The 12,279-nt window shown below is 40.3% G+C and overlaps 1 protein-coding gene across 5 annotated transcripts in view; it reads right to left on the minus strand.

Moving 5' to 3' along the window:
- Positions 1-496: 496 nt before the first annotated feature.
- Positions 497-12,279, minus strand: part of LOC130917012 (arf-GAP with Rho-GAP domain, ANK repeat and PH domain-containing protein 1-like) — a 131,228-nt gene continuing 119,445 nt past the window's right edge. For 2 of the 5 annotated variants that reach the window (XM_057838047.1, XM_057838048.1), the window contains exon 33: positions 498-2,981. In XM_057838047.1, the coding sequence (XP_057694030.1) occupies positions 2,937-2,981 (45 nt within the window). In that variant the 3' untranslated portion in view covers positions 498-2,936. Of the gene's footprint in view, positions 2,982-12,279 lie in introns of all 5 variants that reach the window. The other 3 variants (XM_057838050.1, XM_057838049.1, XM_057838051.1) reach the window with 3 other exon arrangements.

Genomic DNA, 12,279 nt, shown 5'->3' on the forward strand with positions numbered 1-12,279 from the left:
TTGAAAATTTGAATTTACTATCAGTAGTAGTAATACTGCAACCATATATTGCTGTAAAAATGAATTAAGGGACTCGCCTTCGCAGCTTGGTCATGAACCACAAAAAATATTGCCGTAGGAGTTGCAATCAGTAAGCATTCTGTGCTCTGGCTTTTCGAAGTGACATTATTTCGGGATGTTGACTCTGAAACTCGCAAAAAAACTGACGCAGCTGCACTTTCACCTCATCCCTCACACTATGAAAGCGGCTCACTTCTGTGCATGCCACTGAGTTACAGTGCAGAGATTAAACAGAAAAGATTTTTTTTAATAAAGTCAAGATGAAACAATGTCAAATGAGTGAACATCTCAATGTGTCTTGGCAGCACATGAATATTCACACGTACAAACTGAACATTAAAAGATATTCTGCGACTGACCTTTAACACATCAGCTTTTTATAGTCCACCTGATTGAAAGAGTCGAACCTGTGATCATATAGTTGGTTTCCTTGACAGCAAAACTGTGGGAGACTGAAAAGCAATGCGTGTACAGACATTTGGAAGAGCAGGTGCTGAAATAGGGCAATGGACCAACAACTAGACCCTTATTGAAAGCACGAATGTGCCCTATGGGCAAAGAATGTTCAGTGCGGAAAGAGGAGGGGGGAAATAATTAAAGCTGTATTTAAAAAAAAAAAAAAAAATCTGAACTCCGAAGTGGGAATAGAGGATTTTTGTTTGACAACTGTGTTAGGTCTGTTTTCGTCAGCCATGATCGGCTCCAGCTCTTCGCGACCTTGAACAGGATTAGCAGTATATAAAAAGGATGTTGAGAGCCGTTCAAATGTCACCCAAATTTAGCACAACTAGACTTACACCATGTCAGGCTTTTTCAATTTCTAGCAATGGTAGCTTTGCATCATTTCCACCTCACCCTGTTGAGTGTAAAAGCTAAATATCTGCTGCTGAAGCACAACACGGCCGCACGAGTCTTTCCCACACTGCTCTCAGCATGCGTGCCTGAGTCGAAATGAAGGACGCGAACACCCACAGGTGCACATCCAGTTGACCCACGTGAGCCCAAAGTGCCCCGAAGGTGGCTTTAACTTTATCTCTGCCTTCCATTTGTGTCCCCTTTGTACAGCACTCTTCTGTCTCAATGCCTCTGATTTATGCAAGTGCTGCTATGACCTATATAGTAAAGGCCATTTGAAATGCACGAGCGCATACAATTATGCATCCCACTGTGTTTAACCCCAGTGGGTCTCCTGTGTGTGTGGAAAATGTGAAGGTCTCCTAGTGTGTGCAGGTCCCTGGCGGGGACTATCCGGTGTATGTCTTGAGGTACACGCTGACCCTGATGTGTCACTTCTGCTTATGGCCATAGCCATAGAACTAGTGGACCACCATGAATCACTCAAAACGCACAAATCTCGACATCCTTGCATGATTACGGTACGCCTTCCTATTACATACATCCCTACAACATCCTTCTTCAGGCACATCCATAGGCTCCACTTTATGGCAATAAAAAAAAAAAGCCAGGAAACTTTGTTAACAGTTGTCACATTGTGCATATATCATATGTGTGTGCACATGTTCCCAAGGGCCAGCTTGGCTTTTCAGAGACCTCATACAATTTGTGTTTTAATAACAAAGTAAAATGCCATCAGGTAGAGTACATTAACCTTTTAAAAAGAGTCATTCTATGCTCCGGCTGGAACACAAACACACCATTGGCAGTGTTTATTAGAGTTGAAAGTTCCAAAAAAGGTACACATTGTATGCAGTATATATTTTGACAATACATTAAAATATCTCAGCAGTGTCTACAATTTACTGATTAAAAAGAAGAGTGATTAAGCATTAAGTTCTGCATCTTTTTTTTTTTTTTAAATGGGCATTCATGTTAAGTACACTTATGAAAGTTTGACCTTTAACTTGAACAGTCAACAAAACTACTTGTACCAACAAATGTCAATAAATAAGAGCCAGAATGGCAGTAACATTCATCTGTATTATTCTCATCATAAGAGAAAGGCCACAAGTCGCATACAACACTTGACGTTGGATAAGTTTAGCAGGAAAAATAACTTTCATTTTATCCAAATGGATGAGAAGGATTTATACAATTTATTTATTATAATTGTAGCGCATGGCAGCAAATAAATTGACACGAGGGCTGTCGGGCTTCAATGCACACGCAGACACACACACACACAAACAATTTTTAACGTTAAAAAACAACAACAAAAAACAAACATGCATCCGTCGTAGCCAAAATAAATAAGTACGCAACAGGGGACTAACGCACATGCCATACACTCAATTGGTGGCCAGTCAAGTTCAGTCAGGCAAATATTTAAACGATTTGCTCCATAAATCACTGAAAAAGAAAAAAATCTTTACAGTTGTATCGCGTGATTAGTTTACAAGGAAGGCGGCTTAATGTTTTCAAATGAGGTTGCAATATGTGGCCTTACCAGAAGTTGAGACCACCTCTGCCGTCACATTGTTTTACTAACAAACACATTGATTGCATTTTCACTGCAGGATTACTTTTACAGTTTTGTATTTAAAAAGAAGAAGAAAAAAACATCAAGAGAATAGAATTCACAATTAAAAAACAACACTGGTGTCTTCAAGGTAATCCTTCAAAACAAATACTTTGTACATAATGGGAATTTAAATTTCCTTCAAGATGTCTTAATGCTTCTGGTCCAAGATCCAATGTGGTATCACGTGGCGCACGCACACACATGCGTGTATTTGACTCTTGCCAAGTTACAAGGCCATTCAGGAGACCATCACATGCCATTAAAGTGTCGAAAGCACATTCAAGTGTAAGCTTCGACTCTGCACTGGGAATAATGGCCGTCTTGTCCATTCGAGTTTGGTCTAGTTCACTTGCTCCAGTTTCTTCATTCCTGTCTGCAGTGTCACATGCTGATGATGTCACTGGAGTGTGGAGAGGTCACCTGGTGACGCCAAACACCCGCCCTGCAGCAAAGATATAGTAGCTGAAATTGAATGCTATTGTTAAGTCGAGCCATGAATCTCTTAAGAGGTCAAGCTTAAAATGTGCTTCCAGACGACAGACAGTTTGGAGCCATGACATAACATGTATGATGTAGCTCACCAGTGGTGTTTTTGGCAGGCCTTTTTAATTTTTGTCTTAGCCCTAGTCTTTTGGACAAAAATAATTATTCGTCTTATAGTCATTTCAAAATGTTCGTCTAGTTTTAGTCGACGAAATCTCATACAAATTTCGTCTAGTTTTAGTCGACGAAATCTCATACAAATTTCGTCTAGTTTTAGTCGACATTTACTCATGATGTTTTCGTCTGTAAAATTCAAAAGTTTTAGTCCAAAAATAAAGGTTTCTAACAATTTTGTATGAACATAAAGGAGTTGGACAAAATGAAAACATTAAAAAATAGACAAAAACTAATTTAATATGGGGTAGGTCTGCCTTTTGCAGCAATTACAGCCTCAATTCTCCGAGATATTGATTCATACAACATGTGAATTGTTTCCGAGGAAATCTTAAGCCATTTTTCAGTTAGAATACAGTCTAACTCTTTGATTGACGATGGCGGTCGAAATCGACGTCTTAATAAATGCTCAATAATGTTGAGGTATGGGGATTGTGCTGGCCATACGAGATGCTCAACTTCATTAGTGTTCCTCATGCCATTCTTTAACAATTATGTTCAAAGGTTATGATGCCAAAATCCATTATTTTGTCCAACCCCTGTATGTGAGCACATATTGTAGCATCTACAAGGACAACGCCAACTTTGTGATGATGCACACTCAGTAGGAAAAGCAGTACATTACTTTCAATTAACCCTACCTAGAAGCCAAGAACTGTATGCAAAAAAAAAAATGTCCGAGCGTTTAACTTCCTCTGGACTGACTGACCAGAAAAGCCAAGTGGCTGTGCTATAAATTGGCTAATGTTTTAAGAGGACGCTCGCCATTCTGAAGCTAATGCTAACGCTAGGATTTACATTTAGCATCTGATGATCACTCAGCACAGACCTTTAAAGGCTAAAGCAACAGTGCAATTCTCTCTTGCCAATATAAGAAAACCCATACTGTATTTGCTAAACAAGCAAGATAGAGCGCAGTATTCCTCGAAATACAATCTAAACTCCAGTGAAGAGGGAGAAGCGCAGCACATCTCCCATGACACGACGTAAACAGTGCTACGATGCAAGATGACGTACTCCACGTACAATATGAAAAAGTCAAGCATTGTGAACATATGACAAAAACTATGGGGCAGTTTACATGGCGACTCTGTGACACCAAGAAGCAATGACTGTGTTGCGGAATGGCCTCGCCTTCATAAGGTGTCGGCGAAAACAAAAGGCGAAGACGCAAACCATTTAATCCGCGCTCCACAGTGGAAGGATTTGATTGCAGGGCGTGGGGGGTGGGGGGCTTGATCCGCATTCATATCAATGGAAAGCGCCCGCGCCGATAACGTCAGCGCTCGCACACGTCAAATTGGGTGTGCGCAACGGTGCTAACAAACACTAAAAACAGCAAATGTGGCGAAACAGCGGCTTTAATTAACTGATTTTATAATACTTTTAAATATGTTGAATGTTTCAATTTTTGTGCCTTTTGGAGCTACAGAAAAATGCCGTTGCTTGGTGTGGGCGGGTATGTTGTCTTCCGGGCTGAGGAGGTTATTAGGGTCAAAGTGCATTGGCTGTCGCCTTGTAAATCTGCACTGCCTCCTAGGGCCTGGCATGAATACTACATCGTTTTAACGCGGAATTGCGACATTGTTCGAATGGAGATGGAACAATATCAATGCAAATTTGAAATTTTTCATATTCTCGGAGATGCACCATGTAAACGGCTCCTATGTCGCATTTTCGTCTCGTAATCTCGACAGACGGAAACTAGCATTTGTCTCGTTATTTTCTGGTCTCCTAAGCCACATTTTTAGTTTGTCATCACGACGAAAAGTATTTTCGTTATCGTCACTGTTGCCGAAAACAACACTGCTATCCACTACTGCTATACCCAGATGAGGACGCATATATAAAAACTAGGACTGATCACAATTAATAGCATGAGATCCTTAAAATTTTTTTGCATTGCATTGTCATACACACAAACAATTTGCTATTTTTTGAGATTTGGTATATCAACAGGGGGTGTGTAGAATTTGTATATCCATTATATTTTGATGAAAGCATGTCGAGACTTAAGCCCAGTTGGCATCTAAAGGATTAACTTTGCATTGTTTTGTTCATCCTTTTTCTGCTACTGTTTTTTTTTGTGTGTGTGTGTGTGATGCAATTACAGAAACCAGGGATGACAAAGAGGAAAATGTGACCAGACAATCTTAATTAGATGTGCAGCATCTCCGTCCTGGCAGCTGCAGCGCAGCAACCAGCTAAAGGTGAACAAAAGGCCGAATTTAATCTTTGATGTCCAAAATGTTGGCCATCAAGATGGATCTTATGCTAACAGAGGTACAGGGATGATGGAAAAACCGCTGTTGACATTTCTATAGAAAACAGCTATAACAGGATGAGCAGAGCTCATCACACGGATGAGCAAAAGGAGCAGTGACTGAGCAATCAAGAATGTTCTGGCACATAAATTTATCCCTGGAAAAAGCTGAAGGTTGTTTTTTTTTTTTTTTTTTTTTTAATACTGAAAGTCCAGCCGCACAATTTGGCCCTGGATTTGACAGGAGTCGTCATCAAAATGAGCCTGTTTGGTCTAGAGCCACTTTACACACACATCTCTCTGCTGGCTACTCAGTATCAACAAATCAAATCAACAATGATGATTATGCTTGTATAATACATCAAGAAATTATTGCAGAAACTACCAAGTGAGCCCTGTTGTTTATAGATAGAAGGCAACTTATGTTTGTTGTGCATGTATGTAGTAGTGATGCACGATAATACATTTTTAAACCGATATCGATAACCGATAATTTCCTGCCCCTTCCACCCGATAACCAATAATGTCACGCTGATAATTCTATTCAAATATGTATGTAAAATGTTAAAGTATACAAAGATCAAATGTTACTGTGCAAAAATGTAATTTTGTGCTATTTTTTTCCACATCAAATGTGAACAAGTAGTAAATTCCAACATCTAAACAATGGCAATGACATTGTGTAATGGTAAGCTTTTGGCAACAATTACTTGGAGAGTAAACACCCAAGTTGCACAAAAATGCCTTTAAAAGTAAGCCATTCCCAACGTATATCACATTACTAAACCGCAAAAACACCTCCTTAAAACTAGCAGAATTGGACAAAACTGCTGACTGCGCACATTTGGAGGCTAAATCAAGTATATAATTATCGGATTGCATTATCGGTTGAATTTCGTTTTATCTGGATTACCTGTGTGATAATTGCCATTATCGGCCAATAATTATCGGTGACCGATATTATCGCGCATCTCTAGTATGTAGTGTTTCATTCAAGAACTGGAGGACATTTTGGCTTTAAAATTCTTGAGATATACGCCTTCACGTCTCTGGTTTTCTTCTACGGCTTGATTAACTCGGCTTACAGATCAATAGTAGTTTATTAATTATATTATTTAGTTTTCCAATATTTGGTGATCACAGTAATAGGGTTGCAAATCTGTAGTAATTGTTTTTTTTTTTTTCTTAGGGGCAGTGTCGTTTTCTTCAACAATGACAATAAAAAAAAATTTTCATCGAGAAACAGGGTTTTTTATAATGACCACGTGATGATGACGTGCTAAAAATGTGGCTTGGGAGACGAACATATCAAGACGAATGCCAGTTTTTGTCTGACGAGACGACAATGAGAGGACAACGCGACATCGTATGTGTCATATGTTAACAATGCATGAGTCAGCGTGGCATTTTAATATTGTACGTGGAGTACGTCAGCTTGCATCGTAGCAGTGTTTGGGTCGTGTTACGTACAGTGGGGCAAATAAGTATTTAGTCAACCACCAATTGTGCAAGTTCTCCAACTTGAAAAGATTAGAGAGGCCTGTAATTGTCATCATGGGTAAACCTCAACCATGAGAGACAGAATGTGGAAAAAAACAGAAAATCACATTGTTTGATTTTTAAAGAATTTATTTCCAAATTAAGAGTGGAAAATAAGTATTTGGTCACCAACAAACTAGCAAGATTTCTGGCTGTCAAAGACGTCTAACTTCTTCTAAGGAGGTCTAACGAGGCTCCACTCGTTACCTGTATTAATAGCACCTGTTTTAACTCATTATTGGTATAAAAGACACCTGTCCACAAACTCAGTCAGTCACACTCCAAACTCCACTATGGCCAAGACCAAAGAGCTGTCGAAGGACACCAGAGACAAAATTGTAGACCTGCACCAGGCTGGGAAGAATGAATCTGCAATAGGTAAAACGCTTGGTGTAAAGCAGGGCTGTCCAAACTTTTTGCAAAGGGGGCCAGATTTGGTGTGGTAAAAATGTGGGGGGGCGACCTTGGCTGACGTCCTTTACGTAGAACAATATATTTAAGCAAATTTCAGCAAGCCATTCTGTGTGTCACATTTGCTTTATTATTTTTTAAAATAATTTCAACAATCTCGCAACTAGCCTTTGTGGCGTTCTCTTTCGACTCTTGGGCTCTTGCGAAATACTGCTGCTGTGAAATTAAACTAGCTTCAAGTTACTTCAATTTCCCGGTACGTATCTTCCCTGTAATCTTGTCATGACATGTCAGCGTGTCTTGTTTGGTAATATCGCCTCACATTGAACTCTTTAAAAACAGCGACTCTCTCTTTGCAAATGAGACAGACAGTTGTTTCGTATTCTAGTGAAGAAATAGTCCAATTTCCACCTATCCTTGAAGCGTCGGCCGTCACAGTCAACTTTCTTTTTTTTTGGTGATTGTCGCCATTTTAGAAAATTGGGAGTAAAGGGTCACACGGGGTAATGTTGCTTAGAGTGCTGCTGCCTTTTAGTGGGTAAATGAGCAGCATTTAGTGTGTTAGATATTTCATATGCTGGTAGCCGTACTGCTGACCAATTTATTAAGTCTGTGTGTGGGCCTGACTTTAGTGATTTTATGACAGAGGCTGGGGGCCGGATGAAATTTGACCACGAGCCGCATTTGGCCCCCGGGCCGGACTTTGGACTGGTGTAAAGAGATCAACTGTGGGAGCAATTATTAGAATGTGGAAGACATACAAGACCACTGATAATCTTCCTCGATCTGGGGCTCCGTGCAAGATCTCACCCCGTGGCGTCAAAATGGTAACAAGAACGGTGAGCAAAAATCCCAGAACCCACATGGGGGGACCTAGTGAATGACCTACAGAGAGCTGGGACCACAGTAACAAAGGCTACTATCAGTAACACAATGCACCGCCAGGGACTCAAATCCTGCACTGCCAGACGTGTCCCCCGACTGAAGAAAGTACAAGTCCAGGCCCGTCTGCGGTTCGCTAGAGAGCATTTTAATGATCCAGACGAGGACTGGGAGAATGTGTTATGATCAGAGGAAACCAAAATAGAACTTTTTGATAGAAACACAGGTTCTCGTGTTTGGAGGAGAGAGAATACTGAATTGCATCCGAAGAACACCATACGCACTGTAAAGCATGGGGGTGGAAAGGGACCATGACGACTGATCTGTGTAAAGGAAAACAATTAATGGGCCACGTATCGAGAGATTTTCTAGTGAAGATCTGGAGTGGCCTAGCCAGTCTCCAGATCTCAACCCTATAGAAAATCTGTGGAGGGAGTTGAAAGTCCGTGTTGCCCAATGACAGCCCCAAAACATCACTGCTCCAGAGGAGATCTGCATGAAGGAATGGGCCAAAATACCAGCAACAGTGTGTGAAAAGCTTGTGAAGAGTTATAGAAAACGTTTGGCGAATACTTATTTTACACCATGATTTGCAAATAAATTCTTTAAAAATCAAACAATGTGATTTTCTGGGGGGGGTTTTCCACATTGTCTCTCATGGTTAAGGTTTACCCATGTTGACAATTACAGGCACCTCTAATATTTTCAAGAGGAAGAACTTTTAGTTTAGTTTTCACAATTAGTGGTTGACTAAATACTTATTTGCCCCACTGTATGTGAGATGTAGGGTTGCCACCTTTCAGAAACAGAAATAAGGGACGCCCCCCTCACGCCCAAAGCCTTACGGGCGAAAAAAAAGGGGCATCCTCAAAACTCCTAAAATGCATAGAAATGTATTTTTAGATGCGAAAACTGTATTGTGCACTATGTGGGCATGGCAGTTTCCTTGCAGCAGATTTTTTTTTCTTTTTCTGCAGGTTAGTGAAAACAAAGTTGTGAATATCGTAATTAACATTTGTGTTGTCGGCACTTAATCCGGTCACGTGATCCATTGGCAAGCCAAATTTCTTAAGGGAATGTTCCAGGAGAGCTACAATTCCAGCAGCTGACTCGTCTGGCACTGAAGTACTGGACAGCAAGGGGAAGCATCTTCCTGCTCAATTTATTCGAGGCATCGGTCTGTATGGAGAATGGGCTGGGTGACGTTAAGATCTTGAGCACATCACCCACTGCCTTTGAACCCAGGACCTGTTTCAACAGTGCCTCTTGCTTTGTTCTCCCCAAAGTTATTTTCTTCACCATTTTGGAATCACATAAAAATCTTCTGATTGAGCCTTTGTCCACAGTCAGCACTATTGTAGCTCTGGCTGGCTACGTTTTTACTGTGTGGTATACCTGTGTCACCTCAGCTGCAGTAATTTAGAGGGTAGGAGTGGGGTGATGTCAAATTCACTATCAATCAATCAATAGATAGTATATATCCGCATTAGGAGTATTTATTCAGTGTTTATTTGCTGTTAATCTATTAGGAATTATTCCAAATGAAGAGCATTAGTTAGCGTAACAAAATAAGATGTTCTTTATGGGTACATAAATTCATTCTATATTGATTGATAATAAATGCATATTTCAAAAAAAAAAAACAAAAAAAAAAGAACATTCCTGAAAATAATCAACCATAGTAGCAACTGAAATAGCCTAGCTATGCTCCTATCAATGCAAGATGTATGAAGGTAAATATAAATATAGCCTATATGTTATCCATATACAAGAGCATAATAACATAGCAAATCAAGCTCAGGGGATGTTTCAGGTACAAATAATTGTGACGAAGGCTCTTCTTATATTCCGTTTGTGGAGGTCCCCTGCACCATGCTGTTTTACACTTCCGTGAGACGCTGCAAAAACTTTCCTGCCTGCCTTGCAGTTCGCTCTATAATTATCATCAGTGACTATCGAGCCACGGGTTCCCCTCTTCCCACTCCACTGTATTTTTTGGAGACGTTTCCCCTTTTGAGGATGAGGTGGGGTGTCCTGAGCTTCTGCTGCTGAAGAAGACATTTTTGTATTGAAAACGCGCAGGGCGGTGCGCTGAACAGAGCGAGCGAGGTAACCAGGCAACGAACCCGGAAGTGGAGCGCAGTGCAGGGCAGACAGCAGCGGGCAGGCAAATAACTATTTTGCTGTCTTTAATATCTCCTGCCCTTTTTGTTCATTATTGTTGGCTCGTTGGTCACTCAAGAGCGCAGGAGGTGTTTGTTTGTGTGTGACAGACTTGCATGGGCTGGGCGCACCGCCGCCCGTTATTCCCCGCCACCGGAGCCGCGGGTCGCGCAGGATCGCCCCATGGGACAATTGTGAAATACGGAATAAACTGCTGTCCGTATTGGTTCAATACGGAACGCAACTTTTAATTCCCAATTACGGAACGATTCCGTATTTCAAGGGACGGGTGGCAAGCCTAGTGAGATGTGCTGCACCTCTCCCTCGCTCTCCTCGTCGGAGTTTAGGATGTGTTTCAAGCTAGGATGCGCTCCATCTTGCTCGTTTGAAAACACATGGTAAGATTTATTGTCTTATCTTGGTAAGAGAGGATATGCCATGTTGCGTTAGCCTTTACAGGTCTGTGCTGAGTGATCGTCACACACTAAATGTATTACGTTAGCATAGCAATTGCGTTAGCATTAACATCAGCTTTAGCTTGGCGTGCATCTTCTAAAACGCTGTGACCTTTTTTTTATTTTAACATAGTTCGTGGCTTCTAGGTGGGTTCAAAGGAAAATAATGTACTGCTTCTTCTGCTGAGTGTGTATTATCATCACAAAGTTGGCGTTGTCCGTGCAGGTGCTACAATATGTGCTCATCTGCCTACGCGAATTTGAAATTGTAGGAAAGCTTTGTTTATTTTTGGACTAAAACATTTGAATTTTACAGATGAAAACATTTTGAGTAACTGTCGACTACAACTAGACGAAATTTGTATAAGATTTCGTCAACTAGAAATAACCTTAACCCTAAGAAAACAAACACATTTTGAAATGACTAAAATATGACTATTGCTTCAATGACAGATGATGAAGTAAATAAGAAAAAAAAAAACTTTCTGATCAGATCAGTCTCAAACTCTTGGCCCAAGATCCAATTGTATTTTGGTTGATATCGAAGTTAAGTGTTTAGTGCTGCACTGGGCTATTTTTATTTATTCCTAAATAACTTGCAAAACAAGCAACCATAGCTTTATCAAATTTATAAAAAAATTGCAATTCTAGGCATTAAGCATTCATATTATTTTTAATCTGAATTTAAAAAATGGCTTAGTAGTGTTTAATTTGTGAATAACAGTAATTGGTTTCAGTTTTTGACTTAGTTTTTAGCCTCGGTTTTCAAATACAGGTAGTCCTCGACGTAAGTTAGAATTAACCCTATAAGTGCCCTTAAATAACCCATAAATCTCAAAATAACTATCCAAAAACATGTATTATTCGTCATTGTACTGTCCTTGCCAAGACAATGGAGCTAAGTCCTAGCTAGACAGTCAGCAAAGCTGTAAACATGTCCCTCTCTCTCACTTAGCTGCACCACTTCTTTCTGGGAGCAAATGCGCTCTTCCTCGTGTGTGCGCGTGCACTGTTCTTCGTGTGCGTACATGTTCTTTTACTCGCGTGCAAAAGTACTACCTGCACATTTTGCCAGAGGGCAGAACAGTCATATTAGTAAAAAAGTAAAACATAATATACTGTGAGGTACATTAAAGTACTGTTTACGTGACTTAAAATAAAAATGACTGAAAGACAACTACGGCATCGTAACATCGAAATCACGAAAAGCTGGTAAGCCGTAAACCGGGGACTACCTGGAGTCGGTTTGTGGTTTTGGCCAAAAATGATCATTTCTGTGCCTCCCTCATTATAATTGTGTCAAAGCAGTAAAAACAGAAAAATGCTTGCCATTCCAGAGAAAAAAAAAATAGAAACCAGCATGCCAAGTA

This window comes from Corythoichthys intestinalis, chromosome 6 (assembly GCF_030265065.1).
Source record: "Corythoichthys intestinalis isolate RoL2023-P3 chromosome 6, ASM3026506v1, whole genome shotgun sequence".
Taxonomy (NCBI): Eukaryota; Metazoa; Chordata; class Actinopteri; order Syngnathiformes; family Syngnathidae; genus Corythoichthys; species Corythoichthys intestinalis.